This window comes from Vombatus ursinus, unplaced genomic scaffold (assembly GCF_900497805.2).
Source record: "Vombatus ursinus unplaced genomic scaffold, bare-nosed wombat genome assembly UNPS02011572.1, whole genome shotgun sequence".
Taxonomy (NCBI): domain Eukaryota; kingdom Metazoa; phylum Chordata; class Mammalia; order Diprotodontia; family Vombatidae; genus Vombatus; species Vombatus ursinus.
The window spans coordinates 2,391,096-2,412,851 of NW_020951350.1; the positions used below are offsets into that span (position 1 = coordinate 2,391,096).

Below are 21,756 nucleotides of genomic sequence, written 5' to 3' on the forward strand. Positions count from 1 at the left end.
AGGGACACAGTTTGGAACTTAAAATGTAACAAAAAATTAATTAAATTTTAAAGTAAAGATTAAAGGGGAAAATGAAAAAATGAAAACTTGGTCCAATGGTAGACTTCAACATGGGATTGATTACTAATAAGTTTATCAATAACCCCAGGTACTATTATTATGGGTTTTGAAAATTAAGCACCAGCAATATATTCTTTGAAGACTAACCACTGTTCTTACCTCCAAAGTAGTCCAGACAGACCTGTATTACTTGACTATAATTACCAAAGTCATCTTGATAATACATACATGCATATATATATATATGTGTGCACGTGTATATACGCACAATATGTATACACATACCACATATTTGTAAGGCCAAACCTACAAAATAATATGTACTTTCATATGCGCTTCCAGGAGAAAATACCCTTTACATGATTCAAAAAGTTCTGAAGAAAAACAAAGGACTGTTTAGACTACTAGCATTAGAGGAAATATAAGAACAGTTTTGATTTCCTTATATTCCAAACAAATTTCAGACCACTGCAGTTCAAAATTGTTATTTGCAACATAATTTTAACCTTGATTCCTGTAAGGAATAAAGTAAAAACTCAGCACTTAGGCTAAAAAATGTAAATGAAAATAATAGCTGTAAAAAAATCCAGAACTCTTTAACTATCTTCATCAAGAATAGATAAAAAATATGCTAACCTATCTGGATAATTTGTAATTCTGAAATATGCTAGTGTTTTTATACATAAAACAAATTCATTTCAAAAATTTGGCTTCATTCAGGTTGAATCTTCTATCTCTCAGCTATCTCAATTTATTCAGAGTACCTATTATTCCATCCCATTAAGTGTGAGATAGTGGTTGGTGGATAGAAGGGCCTAGAGTACTATGGTCCATGGGGTCAGAAAAAGTCAGATACAACTGAGTAACTGAACAACAAAACAAAGTATGTACTAAGAATTCCCACCAAAAATGTCTCCAATGAAATTTCAATTAAAGGGAAAAGAAACATCACAATAATAATTTTTAGCATTTGAAAAGGTCAAAAATAACTCCCCTGCTAAGAACCATATGAACAAGAGTGATCTTATTTTTCAAATACCAAAAATGAGTCAACCTCTGAGCCTCCATTTCCCTCAACAAAAAAACAGGCAAGATGATGTTCAGTTACTTTCAAGTAAGTATAACTTCTTGAAATGCTGGACATTCAATATAATTATATACCCAAAGATCCCAATAGCCCAAATCCTGAGGACAAAGCATAAACATCATTATAGTTCACATCAAAACTTGATCAAAGGATACACAAAATAAAAATTTAAGTCTGAGAAGCAATATGGTATAATAGATAGAGCTGGCCTCATAGTCAGGGGAGGGGGAGAGGGATGGAGTAAGCTCTTTTAACAGACTGACAGACTATCAATTACAAAGTTATTTTAAGGGCGAAGACGTAGTTCTTCAGTATGCTGCAGTCAGCCTTCTTAGTTGTTTATCTGGACATCTTTTTATAGAAATGGAAGGAAAGGATATCACTGGTATCAAATGAAATTACATAGATCACATGGCTGGGACTACCCCTCTCTCTACTCAGAGTGTTTCCACTTCACCTCGAACCTTTGTTTCCAGCATGCAGAAAAGGATATTTCTTACATACCAACTTTATTTATCTATCAGTATGTATCCTTTCAAACATTTTCTTTTAGGACAACTGTAAGTGCCTGCCTTATGCAATATGCTACATTATTACAAGAAATTATGAGAAATAATACACTATTACAAGAAAACAGTAATCAAAGAAATATTTTCAAATGCTCCAAACATTTCTGCATTAGATATACACAATTTTTAATTTAAAACGGAAATGAAGATGCTATTGTAATCTAGATTATTATTAAGAATTTTGAATAACATACTAAAAATCCCTTAACTGAATACTAGAAACCTAAAATATAAAACCTGTGAGCAAAACTGCACTTCAAACACAACAGCAAATGGATTAGAAATGTTCTCAGTAATCTCATTTAGATGAACTTCTTCTAAAGACTTTCAAAATAATATTTTATGTCTACTTATCCATTTAAATTTATTGGCAATAGTTTTCTTTGACATCTACTTAAAAAATCTGATTAAGTACTTTAATTTTTAAAAGGTTTTATTGAATGTTTTTTTTACATTACAAATATTTACAGATTATTCGCATTCTGTGAGATCTCCTGCAACAAAGTAAAAGTTAAGTAATACTAATGCAGTGATCTCACCTTAAAGTACATTCAACATTTCATATCTGTAGCACCTATTTAAAAAAAAATGTAATAATTCTATTTTCTCTTCCTCTCCCATTGGAAAAAAAAAACACAATTTCTTGCAACAACTATGTGTTGTAAAGCAAAACAAATCCCCTCAATGGCTGTATTCTCCCTCTCTCAGTCCAGTACATATGTATATGATTCTGCACCCTAAATCCATCATCCCTCTGTAATGAAAAGCATCATTAAATCTATGTAATCAAGAAAGCAATGAATGGACTTTTCCTTAAATGATAAATAATATATATCTAAAACCAAGAGTTGTCCTTATATGTAACAGAAATAAACAAGAATTCTTTCCAATAAATTCAAGGGCAAAACAAAGATGTCTATTGTCACCATTTCTATTTGACACAGTACTAGAAATGCTAACTGTAATAATTAAGACAAGAAAAAGAAATTCAGAAAATAACTAGGTAAAGAAGAAACAAAATTATCATTTTTTGCAGATGACATGATGGTATACTTATAGAAACCTGAAAAGTCAACTAAAAAAAATTAATTGAAACAATAACTTCAGCAAATTGAAGGATATAAAATTAATCCATGTAAGTTAGCAGCATTTCTAATAATACCAAAATAAAACCGATTAGAAAGAGATTAGAAAATGATAAATTTTGAATATCATTTAAAATTACTACAGAATATATAAAATACTTAGGAATCTACCCTCCAAAAAACACAAAAGTCTATAAAAATACAACTACAAACCACTGTTTACAAAAATAAAAACAGGCCTAAACAACTGTAAAAAATGTTAACTGCCCATGGATAGAATGAATCAATACAATAAAAATGATAACTATGAAAATTTATTTAGTGTCATACGAATCAAACTACCAAAGTATTACTTTTATAGAACTAGAAAAATAATAACAAAATTCATATGGGGAAAAAAAGGTCAAGAATCTCAAGAGAAAATTATGAAAAGAAATGGAAACAAAAGAGTCCTAAAAGAGCCAGAACTCAAACAATCCTACAAAACAGTTACTTGAAAATAATGTTATACTGGTTAAAAAAAATTAATCAATGGAATTAGGTACATAATACACAGGAGCAAATGTATCTAATACCCTAGTCTTTAATAAGCATAAAGACCCCAGCTACTAGCATAAGGACTCATCTGACAAAAACTACTGGGAAAACTGGACACAAGTATAGAAGAAATTAGACTTAGAACAACACCTCACATTTTACACAAAGTTAAGGTCCTCATGGCTACATAACTTAGATATAAAAGGTCAAAAACAAATTAGAAAAATTTGGGGAAAATTACTCATAAAATTTATGGTCAGGAGAAAAGTTTGTGACCAAACAAGAGATAGACAGTATCAGAAGACAAAACAGATATTTTTGAATACATAAAAAGTTTCTGCATGAAGAAATCTAATAAAGCTAACGTTATAAAAGGGAAATAAGCAACTGGGGAGAAAAACACTTAGCAGTAAGTTTCTCTGATAAAGGACTCTTTTCCAACATAAAAAAGGAATTTATTCAAATTTATAAGAAAAAGAGCCATTCAATGGATAAAAGGCCTAAAGATATGAACAGACAGTTCTCAAGGGAAGAAATCCAGGCTATCTTTAGCCATATGAAAAAATGCTTCATATCATTACTAATTAGAGAAATATAAATTAAAGGAATTAGGAGATTTCATCTCAATCCCATCAGAATGGCAAAGATGACAAAAAAAAAAAAACCAAATACTGGAGAGATTATGGGAAAACAGGTACATTAATAAGTATACCTATGAATGGTAAAACCAGTGGTGTGTCAATAAATGTTCTAGGAGAGAAAAACGTACCATGACACACTTAAGTTTAATCTGCACTGTTAACATTTTTCCCATCTTTTTCTTAAGTCTAGACAAACAGCAAAACAATAAACCAAACCCTAATTTGTAGTATTTGCTGATTTCCAAGGTATTATAAATGCTAACTGAAATTTTTAACAAATTGCTTACTGTCTCAGGAAAGGTAGAGAGGAGGGAGGAAGACAACTGAATTTTTAAAAATGAAATGTTAAATGTTAAAAACTGCTTTTACATGTAATTGAGGGAAAATAAAATATTATTCAAAAAAACCCAAATGAAGAATAGCCGAATAAGTTGTGGTATATGAATATGATGTGATGAAGTTCTATTGTATTATAAGAAATGAGGAAAGAGATGATTTAAAAAGTTAATGGAAAAACTTAAATAAACTGATACAAAATGAGGTGGGCACAACCAAAAGAACAAATTATACTATAACATAAATATTACAAAAATGAATATTTTGAGGACTTTTATAAATTGATGAAGAAGGAAACGAGCAGAAAAAGGAGAACAATTTATACAATAAAAACAATATAAAAACAAACTATGAAAGAGCTATAATTTCTAGGCAACACTAATCTGTTAGTGAAGATACTAAACTATAACAATTTGCAAAGGAAAAATATGAGAAAATGATGAATGTGAAACAGCAAATGACATGGACAATCAGAAGAGCTTACTTGTTCTTTGGGTCTTACCTGGTCATTTTCTTCATTCTCAAAAGCAAAATCAGGCTGAATTGCTTCATTTTCTAAATTTCTGCTAGCCAGTGTTTCAGAGCAGTCTCTGTTACTCTCACTAGCATTATTATCACCAGCAATAGCATCCCTAGTAACAAAGATGATAAAAAACTATTAGGCTTCATGGAAAATAAATGCCAAAAAAAAGAAAAACCAAACAAACAAAAATACCTACCCATATGCATATGGATATACACATATGAATATTTATGTGTATATATCTATATATGTGTATCTGTATATATGTGTGTGTGCATATACACACACCTATTTTCTAATTAGATATCTGCTTCTTAACATAACCTTCTCTACTTAGACTGAGAAAGCACACAGTTTGCTAAACTACTTGGAAATATTTTGAAGATTATTTAGAAGTTTCTTTCTCTCAAGTAATCAATAACTAAGGGTCAAAAATTACTGTGATTTCACATTCATGCTTCACAATATGGAATATAGACCTAACAACAATTATTAGTAATTGACCTTGAGAGAAGAGTATATAGCTATCAGTATACTGTAATAATTTATATTATATTTCTCTGTGAAATTATACAGAAGGGTTACTTGCTACAGACTTGACTTTATTTAGCAAAACGGCACAGTGGAGAGAGTACCAGACCTAGAGTCACCAAGACCTGAATTCAAATCCTGTCTTTTACTTACTAAGTGTGTAACCCTGGATAAATCATCTGCCTTTGTTTCCTCATCTATAAAATGGGGATAATAATAGCAGCTGCCTCCCAAAGGTGTTGTGAGGAGAAAATGAGATAATATTTATACAGCTCTTTGCAAACTGTAAAGCATGACATAAATTCCATTTATAATTATTATTATTATTATTTAAATGGTTTTGGAATATCTCAAGAAAATATGTCAGCCTTTTTTTTATACAAAGATAACAGTGCTAAAATGCCACCAATAGTACATGTGATTTGCTTTATCAACTGATGATCCCAATGACAAGAGAGGCATGTTGTACACATAAACATGCATGGTGAATGACCAGAATAAAGAAATCACTATGACCATGGAACAAAACAAAATGTCCTAAGAAATGTTTCTATTTTATCCTTTGGAGGATAATTTCCACAAGTAAACTCTTCAACATCATCTATATTCTCATATTCAACCTATGTTATCAAAAACTTAATCTGAATTGCTCTTTTTATCTCTTTCAAATATTTCTCAGTTGAACCTCACATTTAAATTGTTGTTCTATTGTATAATCCATATTTAACCCTTGAAATGACTCCTCATGGATCACTCTGACCAGTTTTTTCATCACAGAACCATAAATTTAGAGCTAGAAGGGAGCTCAGGGGCCATTAAGCCTCTGTGAATTCCTCTCAAGTCTTCTCAATTGGTATATAATTTTCTGAATTGTTCAGAGAGGACAAATACTGTCCTGTTCCACAGTAAAATACTATATGGGACTTTTCCTGTGCAAGAGATAGCAATGACAATACAGTAGAAAAGCAAAAAGATTTGGCCTTTTGCTTTTAAAGAAAATGGGTTGAGTTTGGTAAATTTAAGCAGAAGGTTTACTTTAAATTAAAAACCAAATTTCACATTAAAGATAAACTTTACATTCCTGCAATAGTAAAATATAAGCAGTTTCTTACTGGTTATTAGATCCTTCTCCATCACAATTTATATTTTTTGCTTCATTATTATGCCCCACACCATGCTGTTGTAAATTCTTTAGATCATGATCTATGCTGCTCTGCAGATCAAAAAGGTGCTGTTCCACAGCTGCTCTAATAGTTCTTTCTAAAATGCTACAAAAGAGAAAATGTGTTTAAGAAAAATTTGCCACAACATAACATTAAAACATATCTAATCCTTTAAGTATTTTTAAATGTAAAGATTTAAATTATTATTTAAATTTTAAAACTTTTTATAGGATTATTTCAGCACTAGACACCTCTGGGGAAGATAACAAGTTTATGAGTTACTATCTCTGCCTTCATTTAATTCCATTCAACAAGCATTATGTTAAGCACACACAGTTACTGTGCAAGACTTTGTGGATACAGAAACAAAAATGAAAAGTCCTTGCCCTCAAAAAGTCTATAACCTACCAAGATACAACATGTATTCAGGTAAGCAAATAGAAGTATTTAAAAAATAAATTCAAGATTGGGGGAATAGAAAGGGGGAAAAAAGCATAAACAGGAAGAGAATCAAGAATGACACATCAGCTGAGCCTTGAAGGAATCTGGAGATTGTAAGAAAAAGAAGAGAGAAGGCAGCACAACCCAGATATAGGGAATATCCTTTGTAAATGTATAAAGAGCAGAGATGGATTGCAGTGCACAAGGAAAACAAAGTAGACCAATCTGAATGTAGAGAGTATAATGTGACATGAATGTGAAAAAACTGATCAGAGCCAGATTGTGAAAAATTTTAAATAACAAATGGAGGAATCTATATTTTATCATTAGAGACAACAGGGAAACAGTAAAGTTTCCTGAGTAAAGGAGTGATTTGGTCAGATTTCTGCTTCAAGAATATCAATTTGACAGCTCTAAGGAAGATGTCTTAGGGAAGGGAAAACCTAGGCGGGAAGACTCCTAAGGTGGAAGGCTGCTGCAACAGTCTAAGAAAGAAGTGATTAAAGAGAGATTTAGGATAGTAGTCCTATGGGCACTATAAAGCAGATGGAAGTGAGAAAGGACACAGAGATAGAAACAATAAGCCTTGGCAACCTATTGGATTAGCCGAGGGGCATAAGTGTGAAAAGTCAAGGATCACTCCAAGGTTGTGAACCTGAGTGACAGGAAGAATGATGGTGCCAAGAATGATGGCGCCATTGACAAAAATAAGCAAATTAGGAGGAATGGATTTAGCAGGGAAAGACAACAAATTCTATTTCAGACATGCTAAAATTGAGATACCTATGGGACATCTAAATGATGTCCAATAAGCAGTAAGGGCTATAGCACTGGAGCTCAGGAGAGGGATGAGAGCTGGATTCTGAATTTAAGATTCTTCTTTATAGAAATAACAATCGAACCTATTGCAGGTGATGAGATTACCGAGGGAAAATATAAAGAGAAGCATGGAAATATGACACAAATGCAGATAACTATAAACAGACAATACTACATAAGTGAAAAGATTATAAACTAGAAAGAACAGAAGAATAATCAGTATAATAAAATTTGAAAAAATCTTTGGCTCCATTACCTTTGAATTGAAGTAGCATGGTGTTATAGAGGAAACAACAGAATTGGGAATCTCAAAGACCCAAGGCAAAAAATTCCACCTCAGACACTTAATTAACTGTGTGACTATAGGCTAGTTTCCTCATCTGTTAAACGGCAATGAAAATACCTGCAGCACTTATTTCTCAAGGTTTTCATAAAACTAAAATAGTACTACATGTCAACTATTATTATCGTGAAAGTTATGAGGTCTGGTAGAACAGATAAAAATACCAATACTACTGTGATAGTCATCCTGATAATTCATTCCTTACTCACTCAGGAAATTCAGTTAAAGCTACAAATGAACCAACAGGATTTACCCATATCCCACAGACATCTTCTTAAAAGTAAACATGTCTAAAACTCAACTCATTACTTGTCTCTCTCCCCACATATGCTTCTATTCTTCTTCCAAATTTCTGTTGAAGGCACCACCTCCCTTTCAGTGTTTTGGGTTCATAATCTAGACACTATCTGTGACTCCTCAGTCTGCTTCACTCCACATATCCAATAAGCTGCTGAATCTTGCTGTTTCTACCTTCACATCTCTTGAATCCAGCCCTGTCCACTCACACAGCTACCACCTTAGTTCAGTTCCTTATTACCTCTCATTGTTCTAACAATTTCTTAATTGGTCTTGCTGCCTCAAGTGTCTCAAAGCACCAATCGATTCTATACACTGCATACTGCCCAAACTAACTCCAGTGGTTTCCTAGTGGATCTTAAGATAAAATATAAACTCCTCTATTTAGTTGGTAAAGCTCTACAACCTGGCCCCAACCTAACTTTCCAGCCCCACTGGATATTACTCCCCCTCACGCATTCTGCAATCCAGTCAAATGACCTGTTTTTCACTGGAAACTCTCTGTTTCCCCCTGTGCCTTTTCACTGGATACCCCCCATGTCTGGAATATATTCTTCATTTACAAGGCAGTTCAGATACTATTTTCTGCATAAAGCTTTTCCTGATCTCTCCAACTTTTAATTCCCTCCATCCCATAGTACTTAGTATTTAAACTAGTTTGTGAGTGTGTATGTATATGCATTTATTTACTTTATATTTATGCTGTACATTTATTTGTTATGCATTTGTTCTTTACCCTATTTAATATAAGCTCACTGCTAGGGATCCTTCCATTCGTTATTAACTGTCTACACCTGGTACAATAGTAGGTAGGTGCTAAATAAATACCTGATGACTGACTGGGGTTTCTCATGGCATGATGCCTCACGAAAGGACCAGAAGGTAAAGGATTCAAAGGTGGAAGACAAATGAACTATTGATTAAGACTACAAATGGAGGACTAGGAAAATAAGGGAAGCTAGAAGAACTGGAGCTCAAAGTAAGGACAAACAGCTTTAGGAGAAATGAGGCAGAGAAGAAATGGAAGAGATCAAGAACAGAAAAAATATATTAAATAGTTGAAAAGAAAACCTAGTGCAGATAGCAATATATATTTCATAAATTGACAAAAATCTCTTATTAGCAATATAAAAGCATCCAAAAGTCATGTTTGTGTCTCTATAATGTTTTTTTAATTATCCATCATTATGTCACAAAATGATCACTAATTACTTAAGTGCTATAAAGTTCTATATAATATTTTGATATAAAGCCAATAATCAAGCCACTTAATGCATTACCTTCAACTTCTAAGGAGAAAATACTGAAATAAAGATTTTGCATTCTAACAACATAAGTATACTACTTACTCTGCAGAAGCTGGCAAGATGTTGATGGGAGATATATGAGCACTGTAATCAAAGAAAGAAATTATCTTTTAAAAATTAAAATACTAACTCAGCATTAGTAAATTAAGGCACATACATATTCACCAATCAGGAAAATACATTAAATGAAGCATGTTTTCAAAGAAGTATTATGCTAGTAGTTTCTTCAAAATCTTATTAGCTAAAGACATGCAACAGCAGAAGAAGGAAGGAAGGAGGGAAGGAGGGAAGTGAAGAAGGGAAGGGAGAAGGACTTGTCCCTTAAATCTATGAAATAAATTTGCCCCAATCTATATTTGCACACTGATTACATAAGTATATAACAGAGGATTAGTGACTGATTAGTGATTATAACTAGGAAAAATTTACTAAGATGACAAAAATAGATACAATTGACTTAGATTTTTTTAAAATAACTTTTAGAATCTGATCATCTCTTACTAGCTGCTTTTTTTTCCCCTCAACCACCATAAGCAGCTGCTTAAAAGGAAGGCAACAATTGGGGTGGAGCCAAGATGGCAGAGTAAAAGCAGTGACTTGCATGAGCTCTCCCCCAAACCCCTCCAAATATCTGTAAAAAAAAATGGCTCCAAACAAATTCTAGAGCAGCAGAACCCACAAAAAGACAGAGTGAAACAAATTTCCAGCCCAAGACAACCTGGATGGTTGACTGGAAAGATCTATTGCACCAGGCACGCATGCAAAGACCAGGCCTCAGCAAACCTGAAGCAGGCCTCCGAGGACTGAATCACAGGCAGCTGCAGTGGTTTCCAGACTTTTCATCCCACAGAGACAACTTAGAAGGTCAGTAGGAAAAGTCTGTGACCATGGTAAGAGAGAAGCTCAGTGCCAGCACTAGTCCCAGAGCGGCCCTGGGGCTGCGGCTGCTTATAGAGCTCTTGGCCCACAGACAGAAGAGATCAAGTGGTTGATCAGAGGGGGATTGCAGGGATCTCTTTGCTAGTGATGAGGAAGGATTCTCTTGCTTTGCCTGTGCTTGGATCTAGGTCGCAGGCCTGGGTGGTGGTCGTGGGGCAAGGAGGAGTGATTGCGTGGTGGAGCTTGTAGTTGCGGTAGAGAGGGAATCCTCACAGTTCCAAGGCAGAAAAGAGCACCTGTGGTCACTCATAGACCAGAGCACAGCCCAGGAAAGGAGTAAATACCTTGCCCTTCATCATACCACCTTGGAAGAACTGAAAATTTACAGGTCCCTGAAGTATCTCTGAAAACAGCTGCACAAAACTCCCAAAGCTTGGGATAGGACATTCTCCACACTGGAAGCAGATCCCTACATTAACAAAGAGTTTATAACTCAAGTAACTGGCTGGGATCATGAGCAAACTGCACAAAAAAAGTCAGACCACAGAATCTTTCTTTGGTGACAAAGAAGATCAAAACATACAACCAGAAGAAGACCACAAAGTCAAAGCTCCTATATGCAAAGCCTCCAAGAAATATATGAATCAGTACCAGGCTATGGAAGAGTTCAAAAAGGATTTTGACAAGAGAAGCGGAGGAAAAACTGGGAAGAGAAATGAGAGTGATGCAAGAAAATCATGAAAAACAAGTCAATAGCTTGCTAAAGGAGACCCCAAAAAAAATACTGAAGAAAATAACACCTTAAAAAATAGCCTAACCCAAATGGCAAAAGAGGTCCAAAAAGCCAATGAGGAGAAGAATGCCTTCAAAAGCAAAATTGGCCAAATGGAAAAGGAAGTCTAAAAGCTTACTGAAGAAAATACTTCCTTAAAAATTAGAATGGAGCAATTGGAAGCTAGTGCCTTTATGAGAAATCAAGACATTGTAAAACAAAACCAAAAGAATGAAAAAATATAAAACAATGTGATATATCTCATTGGAAAAACAACTGACCTGGAAAATAGATCCAAGAGAGAATTTAAAAATTATTAGACTATCTGAAAGCCATGATCAAAAAAAGAGCCTAGACATCATCTTTCATGAAATTATCAAGGAAAACTGCCCTGATATTTTAGAAGCAGAGGGCAAAATAGAAATTGAAAGAATCCACTGATCTCCTCCTGAAAGAGATCCCCAAAGGAAAACTCCTAGGAAAACTCCTAGCCAAATTCCAGAGTTCTCAGGTCAAGGAGAAAATATTGTAAGCAGCCAGAAAGAAACAATTCAAGTATTGTGGAAATACAATCAGGATAACACAAGATTTAGCAGCTTCTACATTAAGGGACCACAGGGCTTGAAATATAATATTTGAGGGGGCAAAGGAAATAGGATTACAACCCAGAATCACCTACCCAGCAAAACTGAGTATAATCCTTCAGGGGAAAAAAATGGACATTCAGTGAAATAGAGGACTTAAGCATTTTCGATGAAAAGACCAGAGCTGAATAAAAAAAAAATTTGACTTTCAAATACAAGACTCAAGAGAAACATGAAGAGGTAAACAGGAAAGAGAAATCATAAGGAACTTATTAAGGTTGAACTGTTTACATTCTTGCATGGAAAGATGATATTTGTAACTCATGAGACCTTTATCAATGTTAGGGTAGTTGGAGGGAAAAAATTGTATGTATGTATATATAGATAGACAGATAAATAGAGGGCACAGAGTGAGTTGAAGAGGAAGGGGTGATATCTGGAGAATAAAATTAAAGGGTAAGAGAGGATTATACTGGGAGAAGGAGAAAGGGAGAAGTATAATGGGGTAAATTATCTCACATAAAACAGACAAGAAAAGGCTTTTACAGTGGAGGGGAAACAGGGAAGGTGAGAGGGAATGAATGAATCTTATTCTCATTGGATGTGGCTTAAGGAGGGAATAATATACACACTCAAGTGGGTATGGAAATCTACCTTACCCTATGGGAAAATGGGTGGGGGACAAGAGAGCAGGGAGGATGATAGAAGGGAGGGCAGATTGGGGGAGGGGGTAATCAAAAGCAAACACTTCTAAGGAGGGACAGGGTCAAAAGAGAGAATAGAATAAATGGGGGGGGCAGGACAAGATTAAGTGAAATATAGTTAGTTTTTCACAACATGACTACTATGGAAGTGTTTTGCATGACTACACATGTATAACCTGTATCAAGTTGCTTGCCTTTTCAATGAGGGTGGGTGGGGAAGGAGGAAGGGAGGAAATTTGGAACCCAAAGTTTTGAAAACAAATGTTAAAAAATATTGTTTTCACATGCAACTGGGAAATAAGATATACAAGCAATGGAAAATAGAAATCTATCCTGCCCTATAGGAAAATAGAAGGGGAAGGAGATAAGAGAAGGGTGGAGGGGTGAATAGAAAGGAGGGCAGATTAAGGGAAGGGGTATTCAGAATGCGCACCATCTTGGATGGGGGGAGGGAAGAAATAGGGAGAAAATTTGGAACTCAAAATCTTGTGGAAGTGAATGTTGAAAATTAAAAATAAATAAATGAGAAAAACAAATAAACAAACAAAAAAAGGAATGCAGCACAATTACCCAGCTCCCCTTTACTTGCTGTGCCAAAAAATTACACATAGGTGGCAAGATAACTATACTCCATGTGCCACTTACATATGCACAGGAGACCTCAGTTATCTGCTGAGTCCAATCCAGCATATTCATCCACATTACTGTCAACATAGGATCTGCATTACAAGCTGCTTCCACCTTCACCATCACCACCCCTCCAAAACACCATAGCTGGATGTAGCATGGCTCTGCCATTGTCAGTTAGGCAGTCAATAAATATTTATTAAATATACCTAATATATACCAGGCCCGGAAAAAACTGTAAAGCAGTTTAAGAGTAATAAAGCTTAGATCAACATCCCATAAAATATAGCACAATGAGCTTCAAATGGATATACAACCTAGATATAAAAGATCACATGAAAAATTAAAGGAGAATGGGGAAAGACACCTTTCACAGCTACGGATCGGGAAAGAGATCCTAACCAAACAAAGGAGAGAGATGATCACAGGAGATGGTGAAAATAAACGCTTCTCCCTATAAAACTGAAAAGGTTTTGCACAAAATCAATGCAGTAAGAATAAAAAGGAAAACAATTACCGGAAAAGAGAAACAAAGGGAGGAAAAACTTTGCTGCCAATTTTTTTAAAATAAAGGTCTGATATCACACACACACACACACACACCCCCCATTCTCTAGTAGTTCAAAGGTAGAAATCTAAGCTATAAACAACCATATGAAAAAATGCTCCAAATCACTAATAATTAAAATACAAATCAAAACAACTCTGAGATTCTACCTCAAATACATTAGATTGGCAAAGATGATTAAAAGAAAAAGATATATGGCAATTGCTGGAAGGACTATGGGAAGACAGGCACAATATCCACTATTAGTAGAAATGGCTGTGAATCAGTTGTCATTCCAGAAAGCTTTAGAATTTGGCCCCAACAGAGAATTGAAAATTGAGGGAATGGTCATAAATTGGGGAATGGTTGAACAAGTTGTGGTATAAGAATGTAATGGAATATTATTGTGTGAGAAGAAATGATAAGCAGGTAGACTTCAGAAAAACTTGGAAAAACTTACGCAAACTGATGCTTAGTGAAGTGAGGAGAACCAGAAGAACACTGTACACAGTAACAGCAACATTGTACAAAAATCAACTATGATAGACTTAGTTCTTCTAAGCAATAAAACAGTCCAAGAAAATTCTAAAAGATTCATGATGGAAAATGCTATACACATCCAGAGAAAGAACTATGGAGTCTGAATGCAAATTGAAACATACTATTTTCACTTTTTTTAGGCTTTTTGTGGTTTTTCCTTTTGTTCTGTTTCTACTTTTACAATATGATTAATGTGGAAATATGTTTAACATGACTGCACATTTATAACCTATCAGTTTGCCTGCCATCTAAGGAAAGAGGGAGGTGAGGGAAGGAAGAAGAGAAAAATTTGCAATTCAAATCTCATTAAAAATGAATGTTGAAAACTATCTTTACATGTAATTAGGAAAAAAAAACACATTACTTATTTTAAAAAAAAATTTGGACCCCCAAAAGTCACTAAGCTATTATGCATGCTTGTCCCAATGAGGCCACTATTAGGCATTATTTACCCAAAAGATCAAAAAATATTTTTAAGGGCTCAAATGTACTAAAAAATATTTACAGCAGCACTTTTTGTTGTAGCAAAAAACCAGAAACTAAGGGAGTATCCATTAGTGGGGAATGACTGAACAAGTTATGGTATGTGAGTGTAATATAATATTATGTGCCATAAGAAATTTAAAAAGAGGCAACTTCTGAGAACCTTGAAAGTCGTATGAACTCATGAAGAGTGAAGTGAGTAGAAACTAAAAACACATTATACAGTAATAACAACATTGGACAGGGGAAAAAAAAAAACTTTACAAGACTCAAGATCTCTGATCAATGCAATGACCAATCACAACTCCATCCTAATAAAGAGGTGATGGATTCAAGATGTAGAATGAGACATATTTTTAGCTATGAGCTATGTAGGGGATTTACTTTGACTATAAAAAATTGTTACAAAAGTTTTGGTTTTCTTTTTTTTCTTTTCTTTTTTAAATGGGAGATGGGAAGAAGGTGAGAGAAAAACAAGGAAGTTATCAGTGGTTGACAAAAAGAATTAAAAGCAGTGTGGTTGAAATGTTTTCAAATGCCCAGGAAAACATAAAAAAGACCAGAAGGAAAACAAGAAGAAGCAGAATAGCTTTGAAAGTTTCATGACGAATTTATTATCTACTTAAAAGGAAAAGTATATGTAGTGACAGATTCACATATAATCAATCCTCTTTTCCTGTTCTACTTTGTATATGGAAATGCTCATTTTATTTGGTGTTTGTTAAATTCAAAATGACAATAAAAAAGAATCTAAGGAAGTGACTATCAACTGTGAAATGGCTGAATAAACTACAGCATACAAATGCAATGGAATATTATTGCACTATGAGATAGGACAAAAGGAATGGATTCAGAAAAACCTGAAGGTCTAGTATGAGCTAACAGTGAGGCGAACAGAACTAGAAGAGAATACATCAATATTATAAATAAAATAGCTCAGAAAAACTTAAGAACTCTAATCAATGCAATGAGCAATCACAACTCCAAAAGACTGAAGAAGCAGTATTTTCCACCTTTTGGTGGAATCATGATGGACCATAAATGCAGAATAAGACATACTTTTTCAGACATGGCTAAGAATTTTTTTCTTTGGGCCTGATTATATTTGTTACAGGAGAGGGCTTATATTCGAGAAGAGTTCTGGATGGTGAGGTATATTATCCTCACAACAAAAAAGACTATCAATGAAATATTTGAAAATTACAAAGAAGAAAGTGGAAAGCAGAGTAATGTTATACTACCATGTTACATTTAAGATATACTTTTTAAAAAGATGTAATAGATTCATTTCATGTACAATCCTTTTTCTGGCCTTCTTTGTTAATGGAAAGTTCATATTTATTGATGATTTTCTAATCCACAATAATTTTTTTAATATAAAAAAAAGAATTAATGGCTCTACTGGTTTATAATGGCTTAAGTGTGTCTCCTCACGTGGGCAAGACATTTTGTAGATGGCCATTTAGTTGCAAAAAGACAGGTTTCAAACTTTTTTAAAATACTATACTTGTTTTTACTAAAGGTATATATAATGCATATATTCGAAAAGTAAAATGACAGAGATGATAGACTAATATTAAACAGCTTAACTACAAGTAACCTGGTTAAAAATACATTAAGTATAGGAGTAACTTTTGTTTTTTAACTTTCAAAGGTCAAGGTAAAATTTTAAGCAATTTTGGTCAATGATTTTGCAAAACAATTTCAGTTTTAAAAAAATTTACAACGTGAAGAAACAAATACTTAAGCCCTATCAATTGTGGGAAAGAAATACCCATGCCAAATTAACGTACAAATTTAACCACACAGGGCCAAGAAAGTCAAAGTTCAAGTTCACCTACTGTTAACACTTTATACTAGAATTGTCTGGGTAAAAAACATGCTCCAGTGGTTAGAGAAGGTAAATAGAATAAAGCACGTTGAAATCTATTTTAGGCCCAATGACTTACTGCTTATGCTACATAAATTAACTCCTACTTGTCTTGATCTCTAAGATGGGCAAAACAAGCTACATTCTAGAATGCTTTATAGTTAAAAGGTCACTAGAAATCAGAAGGCCTGGATCCTAGGCCCTGATCAAGTTCTAGCTGTGTAACTGGGCAAATCACTTCACCTCTGTGTCTCAGTTTCATCACCTGTTGAGTAGGAATAAGACCACCTGCCCAACCTACTTGACAGGAATGCTAAGATCAAATGAAATAAGATAGGTGAGAGCACAGTGCTATAAATAAACCTCTTATGCATAAGAAAGGTATTGTTATGATTACTATTTCAGGATGTTGTGAAATTAAAGTAAAAAGTTCTGAAACATCTTCTAATGAAACATGTCAAAGAAGAATTTATTCTGATTATTAATACCACTGATTCTATGTAGTAAGACACTGAGAATCTTAACATTTACACGTCTTGTTTGGACTGCAATTTACATTTGTACTTTCTTGAGACTCTCTAAAACAGAATTATAGAACTGTGCACAACAACTATGAAACTGACCAGCACGAGTATTAAAGCATTACTCACCTAAAAGTTTAGAAGTCTGGTGATATATTAAAAAAAAAACATTTGTAAATGTTGTACCTGAGACAAGTTGACCACTTCAAATGAAGTTTTCCCTCATTTACTCTCAAATAGACCACTAGCTACAACGAATCAACCATAAACAAAAGCTAACATTTTAAATTTAATTGTTTCCAGTATTCCCAAAAACCGGACTCAATTTTAAAGCCAACCAAAATGTACTTTAAGGCAATCCCTTTTAAGATAATAATCATTTTCTAGCATAGTGGACAGAAGTCTGGAGCAAAAAGTCAAAAAGAGCTGGGTTAAAAACCCACTTCTAGCAGTATGACCCTAGGCAAGTCACTCAACTACTGTGACTCTGACTTTCCTCATTTGTAAAATTGAGGTAACAGTAGCACCTACTTCATGGGGTTTCTGTAAAGATCAAATAATAAAATGTGTATAAAAACTGCTATCTAAATATGAGCTATTATTATTGGAGTAGAAGTAATTCTACAACAGTCTTGTCTGCACAGCTGAAACAATACGGATCCTATGAAAATCAAATTAAGGCATGTGAAAACACTATAAAATATAAATAAATTTGTTATTCACATACAGTCAGTGCTGATCAGGGTTATCTTTAAAAAGGAATTCAGGAAATCAAATGAACATTATTCTTCACCTATAATGTTATTCTTGATCCCCACCCCACCACCACTCAGCCAATAGCAATTCACAGCACTGCATGTGAGAGCAGAGCCCAGACAGAGCTCACAGTTAGTTCCTTCCAAATGGCCAAACCAAACCCACTAAAAAAATATGTCCATATTTACTAACATTAAATAATGAATGGGACTTGACTATCTTAAGCCTAAATTTTTTAAGGTATCAACTTTTATTTTAAGATAAGGTTTTAAAAGGTTCTTTACTTAAACTGACAAAGGCTCATAAAAACCATCTTCTCCCTCCTCCTTCCCATTCATTCATACAAAAGTGAAATGAATTTGCAGCATATAGCACATTTCTAGCAGGTGAACATAAGCTGAATATGAATTAAATGTCTGCGATAGTTGCAGTGACTTACAGGCTATCACAGAACTCAAGCTCTTAGTAATCCTAAGGCCAAAGGTGAGCCTGCTATGCCATAATGCCCCAAACAAAACGAACCCCAAGAGTTTCCTGTTATCCTACAATAGCAAAATCGATGCATCTTAAAGAAACCAGGCTACACAGCACTTCTTTCAACTAAAGCAACCAATTCCTGGAGATCAGACAATTTTTATTTCCCAACTTTACAGCTGGAAGTACTGCCTTTTAGTCACACATCCTAAAAATGAAACTGTAAATCCTCCTTCAACAGCTAAAGTAGTACTGCGTTTATTCACTTCTGGGTAAATATATTTTAGGAAGGACACTGATAAGCTGGAAAGTGTCTAGAAAAAGAGAGTGTAACAAGAATGGAAAGGGTCCTCAAGTTAAATATGCAATCTTTTTTTTACCTTGCTTACTTAAATATTTGTTAAGTTCAGAATTAAAAAAAAAAAAACCATAAACACAAACACATTAAATCCCTCCAATCTATTTTCTTAATACTCTCCTTCCTTTTGGTTGAGCTACCTTCTTCAAGGTTCTCTTTGAAACTGATACTGGCCTAGAGGCTTGATAGTAATATTAAGGAGTCTTAAAAAGAGGTTAAGGACAAAACAAGAGACCATCATTAACTGTTGTGAACACAGTGAAAGATTCTCAAAGGTGCATTAAAAACTTGGTCTGTGCCATAATTGGTTTTTTGGGGTTTTTTTGCAACAATTCATAAGGAAGATTGCTACACAAAAATTTTTCAGTGATGCTAGAAGTCAGAATATTCAAAATCAAAATATTTACTTCCCCTCTTTTGAAAAACTCCAAGAAAAAAAAAAAGCTACAGTCTTCTGTCCCTTTACTCCCCATTCACTGTATTGTTTAGTTGGCAAGTAAGAGAAGATGGTACAGCAATATCAGTTTACTTTGATCTATGTAGTTAGACAAGGAGCTTTATTTAGGCTCTACTGCCTTCTTTCCTCTAAATCATATAAAAATACAATATTACATAAAATTCTAATCAGTTGGCTTATCAGAACACCATTTAAAAGTTTATAATAAGAAAAACTATCAGTAAAGAGATTAAATACACTCAGCAGCTGAAAAGACCATGAAGAATTGCTATGAAGATACAGATAAACAGTTCAAAGGTACCCACACCTGTAGGTAAAATTAAAAGGCATAAAATTGTATATCCATGGAGAATAAGTCAAACTAGGGGTTTTGCTGGAGAAGGAGGGGATGAGACGAGATGGGATTTCATCTCCAAGGCCACATACAAACTGGACTACATACATCATGCAACTTATCTTTGTGGCTACTGAAGGACAAAGGGCTGGTTAATTACATGAGACAAACCCCAGAATGTGAAATACACTTCTGATATAATTAATAAGCCATTTTTTTTCAGTTTAAAACAGTTTCTCAGGGCCTTATTCTATATAGTAAAGCTAACAAAAATCCTCAAATACACTGAAAAGGCTTTAAAAAAAAAAGATGTGCATTCATCAGCACTACTCTGTCTACAGCAACTACATATGGTTAAAAACAGGGCATGAATTCTAATTAGACACAGGATACATAGAATCCTAACACATTTTTCTGTCAAACTACTTATAGATTCTGCAGACAGATGCTACACACAGACTCTCAGTCCAAAAATGTTAATCATATGTTATTTAAATCATGACTGTATTCATTAGATAGTACCAAATGACAAAGCAAGACAGACACATATTAAATCACAAGGGACATGTATTTCTTTAATCTTTCGTCAAGTGTTTTGCATCTCTAACTGATTAATGAATCCCTGCTTGTTGTTCTCTTCTGCTGTTAACTATTAAAAAAAAAAAAAGATTGGCTTATGCAACCAATTTTTTGAAAACCATAAATAACTAGATTTATCTTTTTTAACTGTTAGAATTTAGAATTCACATCATCATCAAGTTATCATATGGTCAACAGTTTGCTCAAGGAAATATATAATCACAATAAGCAATACTTTATATCCTAGCTACACCAAAATATTCTGATCAACTCACCTGTGTAACAGAACCTTGCAAGCCATTCTGAATATTGTAGGTATTCCCACTGAACATTTCTGATAAAGGGACTTCATTTGAAAAATCATAAAGGCGAGTTGATAAATGCTTATGAATATTACTAGGTTTGATTTCAGTGGCTGCCTTCCAAAGGCTGGGTACTTCGAGACAGTGCTGTGCTAACTCTGCAGTCTAAATAGCAGACTGCAACATGAGGTCACTACGGACAAGAAGCTACCCAATCAACACTCCAAAAATGTCCTCCCAAGTACTTTACTGCTTTTTAGGTGGAGCACAATCAGGGTGAGACGCCACACACAATAAAATGTAAGCCTGATCAAATATAAAACAAGCCAATCACAGATCTAAGGTCCCTTCAAGCTCTGATTAGACAGTCTCTTAGGAACCATAATTTCATTCATTCATATAAAGGACATAAATGTCAAGTTGATATTTGACTTAAACATAGGAAACCAATAAGTAGAAAACATGTATATAAACAAGTACAAAATGGCCAGACTATTAACAGTTCATGCAAAAAAAAATTAAAAATAAAAAGAGTTTGGGGGGGGTGTTAAATGAAAAATAAACGTTCTAGAATAAGTAACATGATCTTAGGGTACATAGTTTCCAAAACATGGGAAGTAATAGTCACATTGTACACTTCCCTGGTAAGTCAACAGCTGAATTTCTATGTTTACTTCTGAGATCTACATTTTTTGAAGGACCTTAACAAGCTGCAGAGGGTCTAAAGCAGTGGTGCAAAGACACAGCCACAGCATGAACCCCAAGAGTGAATGGCTAACCAATGGAGTGAAGAAAGACTGATCATAACCCACTCTCCCTGGGATGGCCAAACATGTGGCTTGTCTCCAACAAAAACATAGATATCCTTCATCTGTTACAGCGCAACACTCTCCAACTCAACTCTCTTCTGTTTTTGTACAAGCTCCTAACCTTACCTTCTTCTGAGCTACACATCAGCCCCTCAGAACAGTTATGACCTCACCCCAACAAGGACACCCACAGCAGCTGCTGCCCAAGTATCACTGGGAAATTTCAACTCTTCCCATCCACCCTCCTCTCATCACTCCCCTCCCCCCCAAGCACACTCATCAGAAAGGAGTATGCAATCAAAAAAGTCTAGAGGCTTTTAGAGCTGTTTCTATTTGATTCTGGCCCCACTGGTCTAGAGGAAAGCAAAGAGGATAAAAAGGAACCTGAAGACCACACCATATGAAGAATGAAATTGTGTTC

At 34.3% G+C, this 21,756-nt stretch overlaps 1 protein-coding gene across 6 annotated transcripts in view; it reads right to left on the reverse strand.

The window, feature by feature from the left end:
• Window positions 1-21,756, reverse strand: part of FAM13B (family with sequence similarity 13 member B) — a 173,711-nt gene that overhangs the window by 30,167 nt on the left and 121,788 nt on the right. For all 6 annotated transcript variants that reach the window (XM_027856518.1, XM_027856522.1, XM_027856521.1 and 3 more), the window contains 3 exons: window positions 9,782-9,823; window positions 6,482-6,637; window positions 4,818-4,947 (listed from right to left, as the gene is read on the reverse strand). In XM_027856518.1, the coding sequence (XP_027712319.1) occupies window positions 4,818-4,947; window positions 6,482-6,637; window positions 9,782-9,823 (328 nt within the window). The remainder of the gene's footprint in view (window positions 1-4,817; window positions 4,948-6,481; window positions 6,638-9,781; window positions 9,824-21,756) is intronic.